At 37.5% G+C, this 25362-nt stretch overlaps 4 protein-coding genes across 4 annotated transcripts; 1 reads left to right on the top strand and 3 right to left on the bottom strand.

Annotated features, from left to right (window-relative positions):
* Nucleotides 1-2051: 2051 nt before the first annotated feature.
* LOC121793989 (stress-related protein-like) lies at nucleotides 2052-4166 on the bottom strand. Its single transcript, XM_042192003.1, has 3 exons — nucleotides 3985-4166; nucleotides 3653-3880; nucleotides 2052-2652 (listed from the first exon to the last, which is right to left on the bottom strand). The coding sequence occupies exons 1-3, from the start codon at nucleotides 4024-4026 to the stop codon at nucleotides 2188-2190; spliced, it is 735 nt and encodes a 244-aa protein (XP_042047937.1). The 5' UTR covers nucleotides 4027-4166; the 3' UTR covers nucleotides 2052-2187.
* A 5763-nt stretch (nucleotides 4167-9929) lies between these two features.
* On the bottom strand, nucleotides 9930-10483 carry LOC121794077 (rapid alkalinization factor-like). Its single transcript, XM_042192077.1, has one exon. It carries the CDS (start codon nucleotides 10425-10427, stop codon nucleotides 10080-10082), a length of 348 nt encoding a protein of 115 aa, XP_042048011.1. The 5' UTR covers nucleotides 10428-10483; the 3' UTR covers nucleotides 9930-10079.
* A 1214-nt stretch (nucleotides 10484-11697) lies between these two features.
* Nucleotides 11698-13736, bottom strand: LOC121797402 (bifunctional protein FolD 2-like). The gene is made up of 5 exons (XM_042196155.1): nucleotides 13548-13736; nucleotides 13270-13453; nucleotides 12510-12667; nucleotides 12166-12378; nucleotides 11698-12050 (listed from the first exon to the last, which is right to left on the bottom strand). The coding sequence occupies exons 1-5, from the start codon at nucleotides 13650-13652 to the stop codon at nucleotides 11820-11822; spliced, it is 891 nt and encodes a 296-aa protein (XP_042052089.1). The 5' UTR covers nucleotides 13653-13736; the 3' UTR covers nucleotides 11698-11819.
* Nucleotides 13737-18180: 4444 nt separating this feature from the next.
* LOC121793706 (wee1-like protein kinase) lies at nucleotides 18181-21946 on the top strand. Its single transcript, XM_042191749.1, has 10 exons — nucleotides 18181-18452; nucleotides 18545-18605; nucleotides 18674-18740; nucleotides 19357-19620; nucleotides 19820-19887; nucleotides 19968-20077; nucleotides 20157-20197; nucleotides 20276-20424; nucleotides 20605-20958; nucleotides 21406-21946. The coding sequence occupies exons 1-10, from the start codon at nucleotides 18241-18243 to the stop codon at nucleotides 21502-21504; spliced, it is 1425 nt and encodes a 474-aa protein (XP_042047683.1). The 5' UTR covers nucleotides 18181-18240; the 3' UTR covers nucleotides 21505-21946.
* The last annotated feature ends 3416 nt before the right edge of the window (nucleotides 21947-25362 follow it).

Here is a 25362-nt window from a genome sequence, read left to right as displayed (position 1 = left end):
ACATCCACTTAGAGGTTCATGGATATACAGATGTAGATTGGGTAGGAAACCCAAATGATCGAAAGTCAACAGCCGGGTATTTCACCTTTGTAGGAGGCAATCTCGTGACATGGAGAAGCAAGAAGCAGAAAGTGGTAGCTCTGTCGAGTGCGGAGGAAGAATTCTGAGGAATCAAGAGTGGATTAACCGAAGTGCTATGGCTTAGGAGACTCATGACTGGGTTGGAACTCAAATCGGCCCAACCATGTCGATTACTGTGTGATAACAAGGCAGCCATTAGTATCTCCGAGAATCCGGTTCAACATGATCGAACCAAGCATGTGGAGGTGGACAGACACTTTATAAAAGGTACAATTGATGCAAAGATCGTGGAACTACCATACGTCAGATCAGAAGATCAACTGGCTGATATCTTGACAAAGGCTGTGAACTCTCAATCTTTTCACGGAGTATTGGACAAGTTAAGCATTGGTAATCCCGTAACTTAACTTGAGGGGGGTGTTAGAAGGAAAGATTCGACACAATCAAGGGAAGATCCTACACAATCAAGATTGGAAGAATTAGTGATTGATTGATATCTTTTTCATACCTTATATAGAAGGTATAGAAATTAATAGCTTACCATATGTGAAGAATATTGAGGGCCTGTATGAGGCGTGTAAGTCATTGTAACTCTTCAACCAATAATGAAATCAATTCCCTCAAAACCTATGTTTATCAGTTGGAAACATGTTAATACCTTGTCAACAATCATTGTCCTCGTAGCATACTCAACTTCACTCCTAGCCCATATTTAATGTTTCAACTTTAGGCTAATTTAATAAACTTTTTATTTCCCATTAAATTTTTAGACTTAGCCGATAGCCGATATTGGAACCAAAAGAAAATTGGTTTTGATAAATAAGGAAGGCCCAATTTATGAAAATGTAAGTTCAAGAAGAAAGGCCCAATTAAGAAAATGTAAGTTTAACCGAAACTAACGAGTGGACTCTAATAGCCCGACAATTTCGCGAATGACTCTTAAAGTCTAAACTAAAAAACACGCAACCAGCAAGTATGCTTCACCCAAAACTAACCTGAGCTCCATAAAACTGAAATGAGTTAAATCTCATTATTTATTTTCAACTTTCATTTATTTTCTAAACTTTTAAAAGTTAGTAAAAAAATTCAATTATATGTAAGAATATATTTATTCAATTACTTAAAAGTTATATTCATTATTTTTATACGTTTATGCTCATCATAAAAAATTATTTAAAATTTTTAAAATGATAATTATTTAGAAAAAAAAATATTCTTGTTACTTACATATTGATTTTAAATTAAAATAACATTCTTTTGTATATGCATTACTTATCAATAAAACTATACTTCTTCGGTCCCACTACGAGTGAGACACTCTTTTGTGTACAAGATTTAAAAAATGATGTTTGGTAATTCATCTAGTTATGATTAAAAAATTTAAACCCAAAAAAAATTATACTACTAACTTGAATGGCATGTAATTAATAGCCAAAAAAAGTTGAGCGGATTGGTCAAATTGACATTCATTTTAAACGTAGCCACCATTTTACTCACCTCTTGTAATTGGTATACACGTGTATGCCGCCGATTCAATCCATGACAATTATTGATACATAATTCAATCAAAGAAAAGCTAAAAAATTATATGCCCAACAGAAGTAAAGTTCTAAACCATGTTCTTACGTTTTAAACTTTTTTTCTATTTAGCTACTATATATATTAACGGTTCTATTTATCATTTATTTTCCGTAGTTGCAGATCCAATTCATGCCTTTCTAAACTTTTATGACGTTTCCTTGCACTTCAACTTTGTTCATGATCACATTTGAGATGTAGATTGTGTTAACTCGATCTGGATTCATGATAGTCTTATTGAGTAGAGCCTTCAATTCGATATTGTGTATAGTCCCTTGTTTAAAAATTCTATGCATTTGTGGCTATGTATGTGTTAAATGGACAAAGTAAAAGCTAACAAGGTAAAAATTAACACATACTACTAGTAGTAATATTGCTGGTAACACAGATAATAAGGCAACAAGATAAACTCAATTAGAGATATTTAAATTCAATCCAAATCTCAAAACAACACATGGAAGCATTGGATGATCATGCAATCGAAACACAAAAATTACTACAATCCATCCAAACAAGACACGAAGATTACTAAGAAACGGTGACGTATCCAACGTTGTTGGAAACATCCGGCTCGGTCTCGGTCTCGGCCCCGAACATTTTGGCGATCCTCTCGACGGGGATCATCGGAAAGTAGCGCGACAGCGCGTAGCCCTTCTCCTCCGCATCCGACACTCCCTGATTATACTTCTCGGCCCAATGTGCAGCCGTCGGGACCATGATGTGCGCCACTTGAGCGAACAGCGGGAGATCGTTCAGTGCACGCCAAACAGCCACAGCGTACTGTTCAGCCACGGGCTCGTAGTCAGCATAGACCGCCTTGGCCGTGGGCCCATACTCCGCGCATGCGTTCTTAGCCATGTTCGAAGCCGTATCGGCTAAGCCGTCTCGCTGTACCTCTGACGCCAGCCCCTGGACCGCGGCCCAAGCTCGGCTAGTGAGCTGCTTAAGTAGAGCCGGCACGTGATGGTCCAACTCAACCAGGGACTCATCCACCTGCACGTCACGTGACAGATCAAATAAATGAACTGAAATGATAATGCTAAAATATTGCTCCTTCCATCCTTTCAAAATATTCATTTAAATTACCAAATTTGGTCAAAATCTGGTCTATCCCACAAGTTTGAAATCCGTTAATTAAATCACAAAGTTTTTATTTTTCTAGTTTATCTCATGGGTCGAATTTTATGTGGAATCTTTGTTGACGTGGATTGAGATTTCAAGATATATTGAGATTTAAATCACGAAAAATATGTGTATAATCCAAGGTGTAATCACAAGGAACTTGATCTTAAAGTTGAATTGAGATTTCAATGAAGAGATGCAAAAATTCCACTTAAAATTCAACCCATGGGATAAACTAGAAAAATTGAAACTTGGTGATTTAATTAGTGGATTTCAAACTTTGTGGGATAGACCAGATTTTAATCAAACTTAGTGATTTAAATGACTACTTACCATTTATTTTAATATGCTCGCAATCTCTTTACATAGGTACATTTGAATATGGCAGAAGGTAAAAAACATTGCGATAAAAACAAGATGAGCTTCACCAAATTAAATTGGTACAATAATGAACCTTTTTTGTGCGTGCAAGGACTTAATTTGAAATATTGTAAAACAGAATAAATAAACGCATGCAGATCCAGAATTTTCTCACACACTCTATTTCAACAAAAATAAAAACATAGTAACACTTATACCACACAAAAACACAGATTTATAAGTAAAATTTTCGCGAACATAATTATTTTAACATTTTAGATATTCTTTTGTCCAAAGCTCTACGTTAAAAACAAGACGACCTTCAGCACCTTGTTATAAAGTAAAAAAATTAGGCGGATTCAGTTCTATTTTCACAAACACTGGATTCAATTTAGTACAATTGATTCTACTAAACACACAAAGATTAATTATCTCAAAATTTTAAAGTGAAGTTTGTTCCAAAATGTGACGTTAAAAACAAGATGAAATAGAGATTGAATTGGTAGGAAACCTTGCGATCGATGAAGTTGAGGAGGTCGGAGGGAACATTATGGAATTTCTCGTAGACCGGTCCGATGACGGTTCTGACGGTTCCTTCAACGGTCTGAACCCCGGGCCGCAACGGACCGGAATTCTCCTTGGCATATTCGTAGAGCGTCGAGAAGCATACGACGATGTACGCCGCCGCCACTTGCACGAAATCCAGATATTTCAGCTTCTTCTCCTCATTTTCCAAAACCTTCAATTACCAAATCATCGATCCATTAACACATTTCTCCAAATTGAAAGAGATAATCAAATAATTAATCAAGCGTTATAACATCTAGGAGATCGATAAATTACAAGTTGATCGGAGGGCAGCGGAGTGGCTTCCGGTTCCGCCATCGAATTGAGAAAATAAATTTTTTAAAAAAAGTGAGATTCAAAAGAGCGATTAGCGAGATGGGGGAGTGGAGTGAAGAGGTTGACGATGTTTTCGCAATTTATAAGGAGGGTTTTCTCTTTCGATTGTGTGGTTAAATGTAAAAAGGTGAAATGGAATATAGATTTTGATATTTGTTTCTACATTTTTTTAATGGGGAGATGGCACACGTATCAAGGCTGTGTCTGATTAAAGGTATGGGCTTTTTCCTCATTATTTTGGGGACCCACAAGCCATGCCTCATATTTTCAAATTATGAATGGCGATATATTTTGTCATCTACTTATTATGTTACAATACCCCACTTAATTTGGAGTTAAAAAAAATAAAAAATAAAAAATTTGGAGTTGGAAAGTTAAGAGGCTTGAATGTTCCGATAACCTATTTTAAATTAGATTGGGCCAGAGAATACAGCCCACAATCATATTCTCATCAATTCGATTTTCTTTTGAGACTAATATAGCAGAAGTAATATATGCCTTTGATGTTGTCACACACCACTCGATTAGGTTGAGTGGCTCATTGACTAGAGCTAAGCATGCACAAACCGAATCAGTCCGACGGTTAACCGCCGGTTCATGAACCGGAACCTGATCTGGCACCGACGGTTTAGGCGGGCCGGTTCAGATTCGGGGAAATCTTGAACCGTGAACCGGCGGTTCGCCAGTTCAAACCGGCGGTTCAATGGGTCCAACGGCGGATTTCGGCTAGGGGCGTAGGGTTGCGGGCGAGGGTTGCAGAAAAATCGGCGGTTTCCGACGGTTCCGGTGCTTTTTCAGGTGGCAGGGCATAGGGTGCAGTGTATAGGCCTGAAAACCGGTCACAAACCGCCGGTTTTCGGCCAGAAAGCGGCGGTTTCCCTCAGAAATCGTGGACTGAACCGCTGGTTTTCGGGCGAATCGCCGGTTTTCGGGCGAATTTGAAATTTCAATTTTTTTTATTTCTTCCAATTTTACACCTATAAATATCCCACTTCCCCACTCATTTTTACTCACTTCATTCTTGTGTTAACAAGGATTTCATTCTCAATCTCCCCTTCTCTATTCTATCCTCATTCTCTCTAATTGCTCAAGTTGTTTACTAGTTACTACTTACTACTCCCTCCGTCCCGCTACAAGTGAGGCGCTCTAAATCGGACGTTGTTTTGCAAAAATAATAATAAATAGTTAGAGTAGAGATAAAGTAAAGTAAATAATATAATAATGTATGTACGACCCTCTTCTATATTATTCTCTCTCTTACTTTACTTTCTCTCCACTTTAACTATTTATTATCATCTTCACAAAACAACGGCCAAAAAGAAACGCCTCACTTGTAGTAGGACAGAGGGAGTAATATATTTGTTGGTGTGTTCTTAATTTACCATTTATTCCATACTCCATATTCCATCCATACTACTTTTATTTATCACTATGTCTTCTTCTCGTGGTAGACCGGGACGTGGTGATCGGGACAAAGGAATTGCCCAAGATTAAAGTAGTTGTCCCTCAAAATCAAGGCGACCTAGTCGTCTAGAAGTTATGGAAGAGGTTTCCCGAGTGGCGGCTGAACGCCTGCAAGTAAGTTCTAAAAAATTAAATTATTTTTACAATTCATAATTTCATAAGATTGAGTTTTTTTTTTTTGTGTTCCTAATTAAACTTCAACTTATATTATATTTATAGATAGAAGAATATCATAGGATGGCCATGCTACTCGCTGAAATGCATCAATGTGGGGGCGAGGGCGGGGGCGGTGGTTCCCAACAAAATGACGAGTACGACGTGTCTATATCGTCGGACTCGGACAACAATGATGATAGATCTCATTCTCGTATTCCATCTAGCACCGGCGGAAATGAGGAGATGCTTCTTCCCCCTCCACTCACTAACACTACAAAAGCTTTGAAATCTGATATTTTTGTTAAACACTACAAGAAGGACTCGGTGGTGATTCCAAGTCCTCATGATCCGCACTCTCAAGAAGAGACATCGGCGTTTCATGCGTATTGTAACTATTGTGATAAAGTCTACAAATTTGCGAGTGGTGGGGGGATATGGCACCCTTCGTCGTCATTTGGTGACAAAGCATCCGGTAGAATGTGGCACTACCTCTACCCAAACCCAACTAAACTTCCAATCCGGTGGCTCAGGTTCGTCAGGTACGCCTCTTTTTAAATATGATAAAAAAAATTTATGGCGTTATGACTAGATGAGCTGCAATGAAGCATTCTCCTTTTAATGTTTATGATGACAAAAAATTTGAGGTTACTATGCAAAGTGGTTTAAACGTAGCTATAAAAAGAATAGGTCGAATGACCGTTCAACGATCTATCGTTAGACAATGTTTAGAGAAAAATGTTGAATTATCACGTTATTTAGTTAACTTGGGCCACAAAGTGAACATTTGCTCAGATGTATGGACTGATTGTTTTAACCGGCATTCATATATGGGCATGACGGTTCATTTTGTGGACAATAGTTGGACTTTGAACAAACGTTTAATTGGTTTTAGAGAATTTGAGACACCACACACTACACCTGAAATTGCTTCTTTAATTATTCAAGTTTTGAATGAGTTTCAATTATGCAATAAGATATTTTCTATTGGTTTTGATAATACAATTGCCAACACCGCAAGTATTAGTGATTTGATTGCGGCTTGTGCTCCGGTTATTGGAGGTAAGTATTTTCATCAAAGATGCATATGTCATATTTTAAATTTATGTGTACAAGATGCGCTTGAATTATGGCAAAAGCATGTTAGTCCTATTAAAAATTCAATTAGATTAATCCATCAAAAGCCAGCTATTGGCAAATCTTGGAAGAAATATTGTCATCAAAAGAATGTAAGATATATGAATTTTACTATGGATGTGTCTCATAGATGGAATTCGACATATGATTGTCTGAATTCTACTTTGATGCATAAAGATTCTTTATGTGATTTTTATAGAACATGTCTCGAATCTTTCGCATAGTTGTTGGGAACATAGTGTGGCTTTATTTAAATTGTTTTAATATTTCAAAATGCTACTGTTGAATTATCGGGTGTTTATTATTGCACTGTTGTTCGTGTTTTAGAGCATTGCATATATATATATATCACTTGGTTTTAAAACTGCAATGAAAAATGCTTCCTCTTCACTTGAATTGATGTGTGTTTTATATTATATGATTGAAAAATGGCTTAAGTATTTCAGTGTGATTCCAACAGTGTTTTTTATTGCAAAGGTCTTGGATCCAAATTGAAAATTAGCTGGTACCTCCAAGATTTTAGATTTTTATTATAACAATTTGAGTTCTATTGATCTTGGTCCACTTCAAGGAATCCAATCGGATATCAGTGACGAATTTGGAGTAGACCTCTCCGAAACATTTCAAATAAACCTCCCGGACCGGTCAATTATCCAACAAACCTTCGAGTTTAATTTGCGTGCTCTCTACACCGAATATGAAACCAAGTATAACAATACTCACCAAGTATAACATAACTACGGCTTCGCATTTCAAGCCGATTATGATGACCCCGACGCGCAATCCCAATTAGCCGACCTATACAGCTACAGCACCGGCGGAAGGTCCTCATGTATGGTAAGTGAATTAGATTTATATTTCGATTCACTCTTTTCCTTTGGTGATGAAGGTCCTACTCCTCCCGCCCAAATCGACGTCCTCGATTGGTGGGGAACCCACGAGAAAGATTTTCCCATACTTGCGTCAATGGTCAAGGAGATTTTTTCTGTTCCGGCTTCCACTGTCGCCGTCGAGTCCGCTTTTAGTGTTGGCTCGCGTGTGTTGGATGAATCAAGAAGTAAGCTCTCCGCGAAAAATATGAAAGTCGTGATGTTACTTGATGATTTGGCCAAAGTTGACGTTAGAGAACAAGAAAATGATTGGGATGATCGTCAGGAGGGATCACAAGATGAATTCACCGGGGATGAATCGTAGGCCAACCGTCAACCGCCGCCGGCCAAGCCAAATAGGTAAGTAAGGTAAGATAACTACGTGAGCTTTGATTCCCTAATGCAAATGAGCATTGGGGATACGTAGGCACCTCAACTTAAATTTTAAATTTAAGTTGAGCTCAAGTCCTTTTTCCTTTATTTCTTTTTTTTTCCATTGGTTCCTACTTTAAAAATATGCAAATACAATTAAATAATTGTATTTGTATATCGATGAAGTAGATTTCTCTATAAGGCTAAATCCGGGAAACGTTTGACAATCTACTATAATTGTTGATTGTTAGACTAAACTCAACATTTAAAGTTGAATTGCTAAAGGTGTCCTCAATTTAGTTATGTAGAAAGATCTCCTTCGCCGATTAAGAGTATATATACTTATAAGTTTTTTTATAAGAACTTCTAAGTCTTTTATGTAATTAGCTTCGATGTTGACTAGTAGTCTCATTTGTATTTAAATTTTTGTTTAAGAATTCAAGACCTCAAGATTTTTGTGATTTGTAATTGTTGTAACGTGTAATCTCAATAAAATTGCAACTTTCATCGTGATTTTTTGAATTTTATTTACGCACATTTCATACATAAACAAATAAAAAAATTGGACGAACCGCGGAACCGGAACCGGCGGTTCAGGCCGAAAACATGCGGTTTTTTGAACCAGAACCAGAAACGCCGGGACCCTTGGCGGGCCGGTTCCGGTTCATGGGAAACGTGAACCGGAACCGGCGGTTCATGAACCGTGTGCAAGCCTAACTGGAGCATTTAACACACTTTGAATCATTTGTAGTCTCTGACTTTATTCAGGCTTCATTTATATTTTAAATTAAGTACTATAACTTATGAAAGGAAATTACTCATTTAGTGAGTCTCAAAGCACGTTAAAAGCTTGTGAGAATTAAAAGAAAATTCAAATTATTTTATTCACATAAATATACACGTACTTTATTTAATTTGATCAAATTAAATGAAATAAATAAATATTTTATTTAACTAATGACAATTTCATATGTGTAAAGTCAAGAACTATAAAAAGGAAGTAAGGTTGTAACCTGTAACTAACATATTTTTATAAAAAAAAGAGTAATCACTAAGAATGAACATGTACTCCCTCCATCCCATAGTAGTTGAGGCATTTTTTTCGGCACGAAGATTAAGAAAAATTATATTAAGTAAATTAAATAAAGGAGGAATAAAGTAGGAAAAGAAAAAGGTAGAGAGATGAAGAGAGAATAAAGTAAGAAAAAGTAAATTAGTTGATAAGAAATGTATTGACTTTTACTAAAAAAAAATGACTCCACTGCTACCAAAATGACTCAACTACTATTGAACTGTGAGAGTATATTCAAAATCCCTAGATCTAGCACAACCACGTATCGATCTTAGCTAGCTCTGGCTTTTGCAGATTGTCGCAAGTTTTCCTGAGAAGAGTATTTCTCCACAAAACCCTTAACCCTAGCCAATCGCTTACCACATCACAGAGACAAAGAACAACTACCACACTTGTCAAGATCAAATGAAAGAGTGAAGAACAACTCACACACATAGAGAGAGAAAATCAGAGGGCGGGAAAGGGTAAAATCAGAATGTGGCCATTTGCTTTCTTCCGCAGTGCTATTTGAAATTAGAAAAATTCAACCCCTTGTCGAAGCCTATGTTATTCTAAGGCGATTAGTGGTGAACCATCCACGAATTGGAGCAACGCCAGGTTTGAATTTTGCTAAATTTATTCGTATTAATTTGATTGGGCTATAATTTTCTTATTTTATAGAAGTTGAAGATTACATGAAATTTCCCTCTTTTGATCACTTGAGCTTTTTAATTGAACTATAAATTTGAACACTTTATAAATACATTCAAGTTATAAATATAAATTTAGGAAACAAGCTAGCCTTCGGTTTTCTATATACTAATATCGACAGTACTTCATAATTGAAATGCATATTCTTATAATATTGATGTAAAAATAAATGTGAAATACTCCACGCGAAATTATCAAATTTCACATCTATATATTTATTTGAAACGCAACAGAGAAGATTCGGAGAAAAAAACAAGGTAGAAATTTTGTTAGGAAATTCAACTGCGACACTGTGTGGCAGCGGTGCATGAACGCGTGTAGGGATTAGCTCCGCCGCCGGACTGGCAGTTGTAGTACGACGCGCCGGGCTCGGAGCAGGTCGTCCTGTCCGCCTGCAGCGCCCCATAGCTGATAAAGTCCGTGGTTGCTAGCATGCGCCGGTTGCTTTCCGTGTCCATCTCGAACTCGCCGCTGGCCATGCACTCCGCGATCGATCCCCGGCAGGCCGCCCGATTTTCCAACGGGATCCACTCAGGGCCAACGCCGGCATCCGCAGCTCTGAGAAAGATAGCCGCCGCCAACAACGCAGCCGGAATGAGGCGCCAGAGAAGCGCAGCGTTCGCCATTTTTACTTTTATGGAGTAGTATTCTTTTCCTTTTGGATTCTTGTAGTATTTTTTTGGCATGGAAGATGGAGCCTTTTAAAGGCGGAAAATTAGGCAACTTGATTACAAATTATTACTATCTCTCTCTCTAATTTTTTTAGTTTTATTTGATTATTGAGCACGGTGAATCACTAAGAACAAGTCACTCACAAGGAGTACAAAATTAAGCAAAAACTCAAGTGACCATGTCCACATAGTAATGCTTGTTTTTCTTGATTAAATTAGGTTTTACATGCAAATATATCGTCTTTATTACCTAATTTATTTGAAAAAATAGTTTGACATACACGATTTTAGGTTTCAACTTCAAGTAATTAATTACATATAGTATTTCTTTATTAATTATGTTGGAGCATGATGAAACTTGAATTCATCAAATGTGAAATTAATTATGACATTCCCACTTGTCATTTATTAACATCATGTGACAACATTCTTATACTAGTCCATACCTATATAAATATTTGATTAGGTATAAAAATATTTTTGATAGTACGTAGCAAGTTGAATGGGTCAGTGAACGTCAATTTACTAATGGCCACTAAAAACCAATGAAATTTTCAACACCTACCATAAAAATGGACATCACAGTTTTCTTTGTAAAAATGGAAAATCGAAATATGAATCTCAATCGCAACCCTTTATCCCCAACGAAACGAATACTCATCACAACTTCGAATTTAAGTATATTTATATGGTTATATATTGGTCTTCTTCAGTTGTTCCTCAATAACAATTTTGATCAATTTTAGTTTATTAGAAACAAACCAGTCCTTTGATTTGGAATTATATTTTATTAATCTTTTTGTTGATAGCTTCAACATGTGCACTAGTATTAAAATGTTGTTATAGTTAAATTTTAATACTTCCTCCGTCCTATAAAGTTTGTCCCAGTTTGACCCAAGACGGGTTTTAAGAAATTATTTGATTTTATATTAAATGGAGATGTGCAATGGAATAAGTATCCCACATTAGGGGTGTATTTAATGCCTATTTTTGGAAAGATTCAAAAAATAAGACAAACTTTGTGGGACGGACGAAAATGGTAAAATGGAACAAACTTTGTGGAACGGAGGAGAGAGTAATCGGTTGTAGCACCAATAACAATTCGGTCAAAATGCTAGCTATATTATGCTCAGTGATGGTTCCAGGAAATACAATTCTTTAACCCAACGAAGAATTATACTACTATTAAATATAATATTTAAATAATTATTTTAGAAAAAGTACATTAAAATTTAACTAACATCTTTTATTGTGCGCAGTAGCTAATTCACACGATTATTCATATCTTAAAAAAGATTCAAAATTCTTTAGCAACACACAACATCTTAATGTTTGGGAAATGAGACACTAACACTCTATTACTCTCTTAGCTCCATCCAATGTGTTCTTTAGCAACATTGCAACAGTCATCGGCCCGACGCCACCAGGAACCGGAGTAATGCAGCCGGCCGTCTTACATGCTTCCTTAAAATCCACATCCCCAACAAGCCTATAACCAGATTTTTTACTAGAATCATCCACAGCATTGGTTCCCACATCAATTACCGCAGCACCAGGTTTGATCCAACTGCCTTTGATCTGAAAATCGAGTAAAAGCAAAGCCACTATGAGAAAACACTAAACAAATTACAAAGTTAAGTTGTAACATGGCAAGTTGGCAACTGGTAATACTAATAAATAGGACTCTTGTTACCATTGCAGGTTGTCCTGCAGCAGCGATGATGATGTCAGCATTCCGTATAATGCTCTCTGGTTCTTTGGTACGAGAGTGGACTATAGTGACGGTGGCATCTTCCTTTAGAAGGAGCAAGGAAACTGGCAAACCAACTATGTTACTCCGTCCTACCACAACAGCATTCTTTCCCTTAATAGTAATGCCATGGCGGGTAAGAAGCTCGATGCAACCCTGTTAGAGAGAAAAGCACGCATAAATTAAGAATTTACTCCTTTATATGCTACAAAATGCCAAAACAAAATTTAAAGTCAATAAGGGAAAAGCATTACGTAGCATCTAACAAAGTGCACTCATAATATTACCTTTGGGGTGCAGGGGACAAAGAGAGGATCTCTGCCCTTCATTGCTAACTTACCAATATTGAGAGGATGAAATCCATCTACATCCTTTTCCAGAGATATCTCAGTTAGAATTTTCTCTTCGTTTATATGTTTAGGCAACGGGAGCTGAACCAGTATACCTACAGAACCAAACAGAAGTGCTTTCAATTTTCGTCTTTCCTACTTTCAAATACTTAAGTTTCAGGCCAACGACGTATGTACTGAGAGGATCTTGCTAGCTAAGATGAGATTAAGGAAAACCATCACAATACTATACAATCAAGGCATATGGATTTATGCTAATCATTATTCACTCGACACTGCTTCCTATAGGCAAAAGATTCAACTTTAAAATGGACAAATGATGAAATTTATTGATACAAAGTTTACGAGATTAAAACAACATTGTTAGATACACTCATACACTACACTTAAGCTGATACAGCTACAAAATGATTGCACGAACAACAAACAGCAAACAAAAATCTAACTACTAATCAAACTACATAAACTATATTTATTTTGCACATTTAGCTCACCAAGCATGAACATAACATTCAATTCATGGATTTCACAAATCAACTCAGGTTTGAACACTAATCCGAACATGCAAATGTGTCAATTTGGTAAATCATCAAATCCATCTCTAAAAGTTTCAAAAAGGCAATTTTAGGTACAGTACTCAATATGCAAAAATGGAAGCCAATAAACTCGATGTGTTGAGCAAATTTAGTTTACCAACCATGAACATCAGGATTGGCATTCAATTCATGAACTTTGCAAATCAAGTCAGATTCGGAGACATTCTCTAGCAGGTCGAGATCAAGCGACTTGATTCCAACTTCTGCACAAGCTTTCCTTTTCATATTCACATAGCTCTGGGAATCCTTCCTTTGTCCAACAATGACAACGGCTAGACCGGGAACCTGAAATCAAAACATACAATCGATAGAGCATTCTGAATTTGTGCAATTATCATAACTAAAAATTAGGCAAATCCGATGCACACGAGAGAGAGACCTTGCCGTAAGTTTGAGAGAGGCGGCTGACTTCGGCGGCGATCTCCGATCGGATTGTTTGGGCGACTGTTTTGCCGTCGATTATAGTAAGTTTGTGATCAGACATGGTTGGGCTGTGGGTGGACAGATTTGTCGCTGGATTATGCTTTATAGAATTGCGTAGTGCACTAGTTTAGATAAACATCTATGAATTTTAGTAGTACTGGAAATTTATACCCTGCCTTGTGAAAATGAATCTCATCACTTCGTCTTTTTCTGTGTGGCCCTAATCATAACCAGGCCCACTACGCACCTATGATTAAACTACGCACTTCGTCCATAATTTTGTTTTTTTACATTTTTTATTATTCAAAAAATTAGTCATTCTTAATACCTAATATCACACCACTTTCAAAAATATTAGTAATTATTTCCCATAAACTTCAAAACTACTAGTACTATATAATATCATGAATTAAATCGAGTTGCAATTTCGTATCGGTGATGGATTCCAACTTTTTCAAAATAACGGAGAAGACGAATTGATATTTAATTGATGATGTAGAAGATGGGCTATTTCTTTTATAAAAACACAACTAACATATCTTGCTCTCATTTTCGACAATCCATGCACTGATTTAGGGTTTATCTCTCCTCATCTCACACATTCCGTCTAATCTACTCTCTTCGTTCACGATTTAAAGTCTCACTTTGACTTGGTGCGAGTTTTAAGAAATATGAAAAAAATTGATGAAAAAAGTTAATAGAAAGTGAATCCTATTTTTATATATTGATTTTATAATTGAATGCGAGTTTAATAGGTTAGTGGAAAGTAGTGTTCACTTACTAAAAAAAGAAAAAAGCAAATATGAACATTATTTTGTGGACGGATCGAACTAATAAATGTGGATATTATTTCATGGAGGGAGTAGTATAAAATGATGGAAATTTTATAAGTTGAAAATGATATTGAATGTTCAGTCAAAAAATAAAAATAAAATATAATGGCATAGTTTTATGAAACACATATCGAATCCACATAAACATTGAACAAGCCAAGCCAGCCAAAATTTGCTTAATCGAGGGGATCCATGAGCATACTCATGCATGTTCACCAACATCTGGGCGTCATTGGAGGTGGGTCTCTGTAAATAAGTGTCTCGGAAAGCTGCAATCACCCCCTTATGAAATCTCTGTAGGCCTTATCGCCCTGTTGTGCTGGTAACACGGAGATGCTTTTCGAGTTTATATGCACCCGTGCCATAGGCCAGTTGTCATAGTGTCATTGTGCATTTCTGGAACGTAGAGAGTCCGACACGGCCAAATCTGTCAGGCCGTATAGGAAGTATTCGTCACGAGAAGCAAATACCTACAAATGCTCTAAAAATCAGTTGAACTACCGTGCATACTGATACAGCATACTCCCTCCGTCCCGGCTAAGATGATATATTTCTTGGTCGGCACGGGATTTTAGGAGTTATTGGTTAAAGTGTTTAATTGGAGCGAGAAAGAGTGGGCGTAAGTATTAAAATAGAGATAGAAAGGAAGATGAATAATTTAATAGGAGTGGAAAAAAGTGGTTGAGTGTATTAATTGGAGAGAGAACGTTTCCAAAAATAGAAACATGTCATCTTAGCTGGGACAAACTAAAAAGGAAAACGTGTCTTCTTAAGCGGGACGGAGGAAGTATTTTCTATTTCATATTCAGTATATAGTGCTATAGTGGGGCCCATGCAGTAAAGCTTATGAAGCACGCTGGCTGGTACATTTACTAATAGAGGGAACATTTTTTTGGGTCCACGAACTTTGCCAAAGTATCATTTTAGGTCCGTAAACTTTGAAAATATCATTTGAGGTCCACCAACTATAGATTAATATCATTTGAAGTACTTTTTACTATTTCCAAGTGTTTTTGGATGAAAATACCCTCAATACCTTAAAGTGTATATATTTTTAATAAATTTATCATATACTCATATTTTTTTTATAAATATCTATACAATATATTTTTGACAAATTTTCTAAATATAATTTGACCGTAAATATTATCACTTAATTTTGTGACATGCAAGTAAAATTGCTTCTTCAATTTTTATATTATTTTTTAAAAAAATTGAATAAAGAACTTTTCTTTAATAATAAAAATTTGAATAAAGATCTTTTCTTGCATGTCACAAAATTAAATGATAATATTGAAGGTCAAATTATATTTAGAAAATTTGTCAAAAATATATTGTAAAGATATTTATAAAAAATATGAGTATATGATAAATTTATTAAAAATATACACCCTTTAAGGTATTGAGGGTATTTTCGTCCAAAAAAACTTGGAAATAGTAAAAAGTGATTCAAATGATATTAACTCATAAATCATAATTGGTGGACCTTAAATGATATTTTCAAAGTTCACGGGCCTAAAATGATACTTTGATAAAGTTCATGGACCAAAAAAAATGTTCTCTCTTACTAAGAGCATCTCCAATGGCGGACGTCCGGTCGGACATCCGCGACGGGCGACCGGGACGTCCGCTATTGTGGCGTGAAAGGTAGGATACGGACGTCCCGTAAGGACGTCGGATGTCCTCGGACGTGCGGGCGACGGGCGGGCGGACGTCCGCCATTGTGGTGTGGGTCGGACGTCCGGGTCGGACGTCCGGTATTAATTTTTTTTAAAAAACTCTATATATACGGCTCGTTGCCCGTCATTTCATTCACACCACTTGTGTTAACAAGTTTCTCTCTTCTTTTACTACAAATTTCATTTCTACTTAATGGAGAACGACAGAACCTCCCCCGGCACGAGCGAGTCGCTGACTCCGACGTTTCCCCCCGAACTGGAGGGAAACTCTAGCGGAAATGCGACAATGGTTCCGGCAATGTCGGGGATGGGTGGAATGGGTAGGATGGGTGGTATGGGTGGTATGATGTCCCCTTACTTCGGTATGTACAATTGGATGGGTGGGATGTGTGGTATGATGCCCAGGGCAGCGGTGATGGGGGGCATGACCCCAAATATGATGGGGATAGGGATGGGGGCATGACCCCAAATATGATAGGGATGGGTGGGATGATGTCGGGGATGATGCCGGGGATGATGTCGGGGATGATGCAGACCATGCCTGGTGGAGGGGGTGGCAGGTGCCCTGAAACACTAGCGGACGATGTCTATCGCCCGGTTATCGATATGATGTCTACTGATACTCCCTCCAGTTTTGTTCCGGAGACTCAGTTCACCGGCGTGGAAACTTTCTCTTTTGAGGAGTTGGAGCTATCTCCAATTAGGGATACTCCCGATGATGTGGGGACAACGGCAAGGGGCAGGGGCAAGGGCAAGGGGAAAGCCACGGGCTCTTCCTCGCGAACGGTGGCTGAGGAGTAGGATGATGAGGAGACGGGAAAGCGGACTGTCTGGAGCGTGTGGGAAAATGTCGCGCTTTCGAAGGCTTGGGTTTCAATAGTCGAGGATCCCTATGTGGGTGCTAACCAGCATATTGACAGACTGTGGCATCGCGTCGCTGAAGCCTACCTCACACACAAAGCTGGGGCGAAGAGTCGCGTTCCCGAACAGTGCATGAAACAGTGGGAGCGGTTGAGGCCTAAGCTTAGTCGATTTGCCGGCCTCTACCAAAACAATCTCCGCCAGGCAACCAGCGGTATGTCCGAGGAGGATGTGAAGAACCGTGCCCTGGCGCAGTACCCCGACAGATTTTTGAAGTTCAAAGATTTCGACCAGTGGGAGTCCTATCTCGTGGTGAAGGATTCCCAAAAGTTTTGTGGGGGTGTCGAATCGGGCTGGCAGAAGCGGACGAAGATCAACGCTTCCGGTGAATACAGCAGCAGTGCTGGTTCGCACGAGCTCCCAGAAGCTGAGGAAGTGTCCCCGCTACCTCAATCAGACTCCCGCCGGCGTCGTCACCCGATTGGGCAAAAGGCTGCGCAGCAGAAGGCTAGGGGAAGCAGCAGCGGGTCGTTAGAGGTCCAATCAGAGGCCCCTGCTCCCCCAGAAGAGTACGACCGTCTCGCCCGCGCGCAGATAACGACTAGCTTGGTCCGGACCATGCATAGGTGGCATAGCACGACAGATCCTGTGTACAAAAGGATGTTGAAGGATGTAATCGATGGATGTCGGCGCGATTTGGGCATGCCACCCATTGGAGATGATGGCGCCGAGTATAGCGGCACGGGCGACGGCGAGGGCGGCACGGACGACGAGGAGTGAGCCGAGTCAAAAATTTTATTATGTAATTTTTTCTTTTTTATTATGTAATTTTTTTTTCTTTTTTTAATGTAATTTTTTTAATGAAGCATTTGCAATTTTCCCGTATTCCGTGTCAAAATTATAATTCCGTTACGTATATTTGTGAATTTGTGATTTTTTTTATTGTGGGAAGGGCGATGGGAAGGACGTATTGTGAAGGGGATGTCCTAGTGACGTGGCAGTGGGATGGGAAGTCCTAGTGACGTGGCATGAGGTGTTTTTGGGAAGTCCTAGTGGATGTCCGAGTGGGACATCCGCCCATTGGAGATGCTCTAATATAATAATCATATTGTGCTGATTCGTATACACATATCAAATCTCAACCTCACAACACTCGATTACTTCTCCTCATTATTAACTATATATATTATTACTCCAATCTCCCAACGCGCGCGAATTTGAATTTATTTCTCCCCATTTTAAACACCAAATCTCATCGAATAAAGAGACAGAGTTGATGAGGAAAAAGGCACCGAGCGGTAATACCAAGAGGCGGAGGCGGGGCGGAGCAGGCACTTTTTCCACTCATTTCATGGTCCAGCTGGATCAAGTCCCCCTCAAGCCCTCACGCTTCCAGAACCTCCTTGATTCCAAACCTCAATCCGACTCCATGCCCCTCGATTTCGATGCCGACGACAAAGAATTCATCCTCAGCCAGGATTTCTTCTGGTCAAAATTCATTCTTTTCTCGTCCTTAACTATCTGGGAGTTATCCGTGTAGTCACAAATTGAGTGGATTGATTTTTTTTTCTTGCTTGCAGTACCCCTGATTACATCACTCCGGAGATGCCAGCAATTGGAAGCAACCTAGATTGGAGAAAGGTATGATTTTGTTGTTTTTTCTGTGAAATTTTAAGGTGCTGATATCGCAGTGTCAATTTGTGTTGAAGGAAAATATTGAATGTCCCAAATCACCTGAGAAAGTTAAGACCCTTACGAGCAAGCGGCAAAAATTCGGTGAGTGCTCACATTATTTTTTTCATTTTTGGGTGTACTATGCTTGGAGATTTATTCGTAGAGGGAAATGAAAAAAAATGATTTTTCCTGCCAATTAAAGTGGATATACCCTATTGGGGTGTTATGTGAACTGAGACCTAATAATGAGAATCCAGAATATCACAACTGTTATTCAGTTTAAAGATTCTCTAGGAACATTTGCTTATCTCATTGCCTGCTGCAGTAGAGTTTTTATGTAATAGCTCAAGCTATGAACTAATTGATTGTGAACTCAAGTTTGATGGATGTTATCATGGATATAGTGGCAATTTGGGGTTATTTATCTTGGATATAGTGACAACTTTGGGGTTATTTTATTCAGTTTAAACATTCTTTAGGACTATTTCGCTGATCTCATTGTCTTCTGCAGACTGCACTAGAGGATTTAGGTCAAAGCTCATGCTAGAAACTAACTGATTGTGAACTTTAATTGCCCTTGCTCATTGGAATAGATGTTTCCTTTCCATTATATGAGTATTTTTTCTCCCTTGTCCTTTTTTAGAATGACTTCAGAACTCAATGATCTGTTTTTATATTTTTCTGATGCTCGATGTGACTGCTGACTGCTGTGTCCCAGATGTTGATCTAAAAACGTCTTTTGGATCACCTGATATTGGCTATCATCCATTTGGAGATCTGGGAAATGATACTCTGAGGACTGATGTGATGAAAACTGGAAGTCCAGTTGAGTTGCAAAGTAGTCGTGGTGGTTACGTTTCACAATCTGCAGTGGCATTACGGTGCAGAGTTATGCCTCCTCCATGCCTAAAGAATCCATACGTCAAGAATGCTTCATACTTTGATGTTGATCCTTTTAGCAATCAAAGATCAAAATGTGCAGGTGCAGGCATTGTTATTATGTTGCTTTTCTTTTGAAAAATATTCAAGTGAAACATCCAATTTTATGAAAGTATTTGGACAATCGGAGCATTTTATATTATTGTGGATGCTAACTTTTATCTTAGAAGGCCAAGTGATTTTATTTCTGAGAATAACTAATTTAAATTAGTCCTTTAACACACTGTATTTGTTGCCTCCAGGTTATTTTTCTGCTGGTGTTGGTGGTGATGGCCTTTCACGGTATCGGACAGATTTTCAAGAAATTGAGGTTTAGAGACTAACATAGCCTTTCTCTCCACTAATTCTGAAATTCTTTCCTGCTTCTAACTGAAATTAATATTATTGTAGAAAATTGGCAGTGGCAACTTCAATCATGTTTTCAAAGTGCTGAAGAGGATTGAAGGTTGTATGTATGCGGTGAAACATAGCATGAAACAGTTGCATCAGGAAACAGAAAGGTAATATTAACAATTCATTCTACTTGTGTTCAGCGCACTTTCTTGTGCAGCATATTTATTATTAATACTTTGTTTACAGGCGGAAGGCTTTGATGGAAGTTCAAGCTTTGGCAGCTTTAGGTTTGCTGTACAAATGCATTCCAAACACATACCAAATCAGAGGTTCTCGAACTAATATATGAATCATATTTCTTTCAGGGTATCATGAGAATGTAGTTGGATACTACTCTTCTTGGTTTGAAAACGAGCATCTCTACATCCAGTTGGAGTTGTGTGATCACAGCCTTTCTGTCAACACATTACCCAAATTATTGACACAGGCAGAAGCTTTAGATGCCATGTATCAGGTGACTAATTTTAACTCTTCTGTGTTTCCTAAGCTCTTCTGATTTGCTTCGTTGTGAGATGGGGAAGTGATTTGAAGGTTCAAATTTATATATAGAGTGTATGACATCCATCTTCACTACTCCTTCCTATGACTTTTATATGTGGAGTTTTGTGGTCATTAGGCTGTTTACATTTCGCAGATTGCAAAAGCACTGCAGTTTATACACAGTCGAGGCATAGCTCACTTAGATGTAAAGCCAGATAATATTTATGTAAAAGAGGGAGTTTATAAGCTTGGTGATTTTGGTTGTGCAACTACGATTGATAAAAGCTTGCCAGTTGAAGAGGGGGATGCACGCTATATGCCCCAAGAAATCCTCAACGAGGACTATGATAATCTAGACAAAGTTGATATATTCTCCTTAGGAGCTTCCATCTATGAAATCGTGAAGGGGTCGCCCTTACCCGAATCGGGTCCCCATTTTCTCCATCTTAGGAAAGGAAAGCTGCCTCTTCTTCCAGGCCACTCAATACAGTTCCAGAATTTAATCAAGGTACATTAACTTCTTGATTATTGAACTGCCTCAAATTGGTTGGGACTTTCCCTTCTCTTGGTCTATCATTTTATGATTAATGGCTTGAATATAATGCTAGTATGCCTCAATCATGCGATCAAATCATCACCTTATTTTATCCTCATATTAATTTTGGTGTGTGAAATCTTTATAGAACAAATTATCAATAGATTGAATTACAGATGCTCTTGGTTTTTAGTAAACTAAATCATGGTAGAAAGCAAGCTAAACATTGTATTGCAGTGAGGATCCATGCCTTATTCTTTCTCTCATTCTGAATGTGCTCTTTTTGACTGGTTGTTTGCCTTGATTTTGAACTTGAATTCAAACCTATGAGAATTGAGAAGCTACAGTGCAGATATAGAAGCTGTAAATGCTCCAATTTTTACAAGTTGTTTTATTGCACATTTGTTGGCTTAATCTCAGGCCATGATGGATGCTGATCCTGCTAGGAGACCATCCGCTAGAGAGGTAGCTCAAAATCCAATATTTGGGAGGATTCAAAACAACAGAAAAAAATTCTGAATTGAATGCATCCAATCAGTTATCTTGACAAGATCTGTTGTATATTTTGGCCATGGTAGAAGGGAGTGTGAGATTAAGGAAATGCTGCACATTATTGACTCCATTTCCGAGCACCAGATTTTCCAATGTGATGGTGCTCTGTGGAGGAATATATTATATATAGACGAAGGGCACCAGTGCCTCAACTTAGTGCACCAGATTATTTCCAATGTGATGGTGTTGGTTTTTTGCATAAACTGAGAAAATGTAAAAAAATTGACTTCTTTTGTGATCATGGTACTTAATAGAAGAAGAAGCCCGTTATGTATGCTTCTTCTTTTAGTTTTCTTGTGCAGTGTGAATTGGCGTTCATATTCTAAGGTTCTCTTTGCTGTAGACTTACATCTCTTGTAATATGTGAAACAGCATTCATTTTGTTTATGTAATTATAGTAATTGTGGAAGATGCTTACTAGTTACTATGTACTCTCTCTCTTACAACAAAGGCATCCACGTGTTGCTGAGAGAGTGTGTCGCCGGTGTGTCCTTTACTGGAGAGCGTTTTTACTAAAGTAGTAAGTTTTATGTCTCACATACGTGACATGAGATAGAATCTTAAATAGAGTTGGATTTTTAATAAAATACATAAACTTGGTATAAGACACACTTTCCCTAATTAATTAGCTATTAATTAGCTATTAATGTATAATTGGAATGGGATGTTTCCCTAAATTATCATAATTAAATTAGCCATAATATATTCTCTAAATTAATCATTAAGATTGACAAAATATAGGTTCCTATATAAGTAAGGAAAAGGAGAATATATATATATATATATATATATATATATATATATATATATATATATATATATATATATATATATATATATATGCGCGTATTTGATTGTAGTCATTAAGGACAGTTATAGGCAGATAGTGGGTCAATTCTTGTTATAAACGAGTGTTCACTGTATTAGACATAGTTCTTGATGGCCCTGTAATTCACCTCGGCCGGCACTGTTACTTGAAGAAATGGACCAATTTCAATTCTTAAGAAAGAGGTAAGAATTGAATCTGCATCGGAAGTTGAATCAAGATATGAAGAGAAAATACTATTTTTACCCTTGCTTTTTTAATTTCCACCCCAAATTGCGTCGCACGACTACACTCAATTAGGGGGCAATTTCGTCAAACCAGAACCCATTCCTAATTCGGGGCTCCCAAAATAAATAAATAAATGGAGGAAAACAGCCCTATTTCTTGTACACTGAATGATGGGTCAGCGTTTTAATTAGGTGGGCCATCCAACCTCATTTCTAACCAAGTTTCATTTCTGGCAAATCCATCTCACATAAACTGAACAAGCCCTAAGTGGAAGGAATATTTCATTCCTTTGATTAAAGAAAATGGACGCATATATTATGGTTTAATTGGTTTTGATGTAGTATTGACTAGCAAATCAAATTATTGTGATAAATTATTTCATTTGATTTTTGGTATTACTTGGTCAAAAAGAAACGTCCTAAATTAAGTAGTCACTTTGATGGAAAGAGCTTTAAGAGCACCCGCAACGCGGGCCGTGGGCGTTCCGCGTTTCGTTCCTCCGGAACGAAACCGTAGCGGAACGCGTTGCGGCGCTACGTTTCGTCACGGTTCCGTGCCCATGCCGTCCCGGGTGCCGTCGGCACGAGACGCGGCACGGTCTGTGCCGCCACGCGCTTCGGCGACGTGGCTCTCTCCGCGACGTGCGTGACGCCCACTCGCTACCCCGCGAGTGGGCGTCGTCACGATGACGCAATAATTCGATTTTTTTTAAAAAAAAATCAAATTAAAAAAAAAATACTTTTATTTATAAAAATTGTTTTTATAATTAAAAACATTTTTTACAAATAAATGAATACAAGAAATTCGTAATATCCCATATATATTTGATGGACTTGCGAATTTATGAAACCATTCTTGGTTGTTTCTCTTTTATAGAGACAACCTTGAATGTTTTATGTTCCACTTTCGATGTGGGACAAACTCATTCTTGGTTGTTTCTCTTTTATAGATACAACCTTGAATGTTTTATGTTCAACTTTCGATGTGGGACAAACTCATTCTTGGTTGTTTCTCTTTTATAGAGACATCCTTGAATGTTTTATGTTTCACTTTCGATGTGGGATAAAATCATTCTTGGTGGTTTCTCTTTTATAGAGACATCCTTGAATGTTTTATGTTTCACTTTCGATGTGGGACAAACTCATTCTTGGTTGTTTCTCTTTTATAGATACAACCTTGAATGTTTTTATGTTTCACTTTCGATGTGGGACAAACTCATTTTTGGTTGTTTCTCTTTTATAGATACAACCTTGAATGTTTTATGTTTCACTTTTGATGTAGGATAAAATCATTCTTGGTTGTTTCTCTTTTATAGAGACATCCTTGAATGTTTTATGTTTCACTTTCGATGTGGGACAAACTCATTCTTGGTTGTTTCTCTTTTATAGATACAACCTTGAATGTTTTATGTTCCACTTTCGATGTGGGATAAAATCATTCTTGGTGGTTTCTCTTTTATAGATACAACCTTGAATGTTTTTATGTTTCACTTTCGATGTGGGACAAACTCATTCTTGGTTGTTTCTCTTTTATAGATACAACCTTGAATGTTTTATGTTCCACTTTCGATGTGGGATAAAATCATTTTTGGTTGTTTCTCTTTTATAGAGACATCCTTGAATGTTTTATGTTTCTCTTTCGATGTGGGACAAACTCATTCTTGGTTATTTCTCTTTTATAGAGACAACCTTGAATGTTTTATGTTCCACTTTCGATGTGGGATAAAATCATCCTTGGTTGTTTCTCTTTTATAGAGACATCCTTGAATGATTTTGTCCCACATCGAAAGTGAAACATAAAACATTTAAGGATGTCTCTATAAAATTATATTTTAAATTATGTCATTTTTTTAGGATTTTAATTATGTCTTTTTTTATTTTTTTGAATTTTAAGTTGTATTTATATTTTATGTTGTAATGTTATTTTAATTTTAATGAAGTGTGTTTGTTTTAATTGAATTGGATTGGAAATAAAAATAAAAAATGAAATTGAATGAATAGTAATTTAAGGAACGGTTAAGGAACGGATAAGAAACGGAGGGATGCAGGTTCCGTTCCTTAGTTAAGGAATGGAGTAAAAAAGTACAGTGGGGCCCTCAAATAGTGGTTTAAGGAACGGGATAGGAACGGTATAGGAACAGCGTTGTGGATGGCCTAAGGTTTGATAATTAGGGTTTGTCCTCTCTTTGCCTATAAATACAAGTGTAGTGATCTCATCAAATCACACATTACAGAGAACACATAAACGAGGGAAAGAGAGAAAAACAAATCCTTGGAGTTGCGCCACTACACCAAAGTCCGAGGAAGTTCTCTCCGTCTTCCCCAATCGCTTCCGCTATGGATCATAAAGGTAAGTTTCCGATCTATTATGTTTATGGTTAATAAGTGAAATACATGATGTTCAAAAATCTTGCTTTATTCATATTCAATTACGTATTCTTGAATATATTATGATAAATAATTTCCTACAAAAGCCGTTTGGGATGAAGAAAAAAACACAGAAAGATGCATCAGTTGATTTGCTTCCACACATCTCTGACGATTTTATGTGATTGATATATTTTTGTCGAGTTACGCCATGTCACCTTCATTCCAAACGGCTTTAGCCACTCATTGTTTAAGGAGTTGTTACCAATTGAAAATTCATGCACCCTCAATTCAACTTTACAAGAGTTAAAACGGCATGTCTTTTCCTTAAGTTTATTAGCTTTTACTCATTTGTTTTATGAGAAAACAACTAGCCCACAGGATGGGAACTCCTCATAATATAAA

The sequence above is a fragment of the Salvia splendens genome, chromosome 3 (assembly GCF_004379255.2).
Source record: "Salvia splendens isolate huo1 chromosome 3, SspV2, whole genome shotgun sequence".
In the NCBI taxonomy this organism is placed as follows: domain Eukaryota; kingdom Viridiplantae; phylum Streptophyta; class Magnoliopsida; order Lamiales; family Lamiaceae; genus Salvia; species Salvia splendens.
This window is presented reverse-complemented; position numbering and strand designations above follow the sequence as displayed.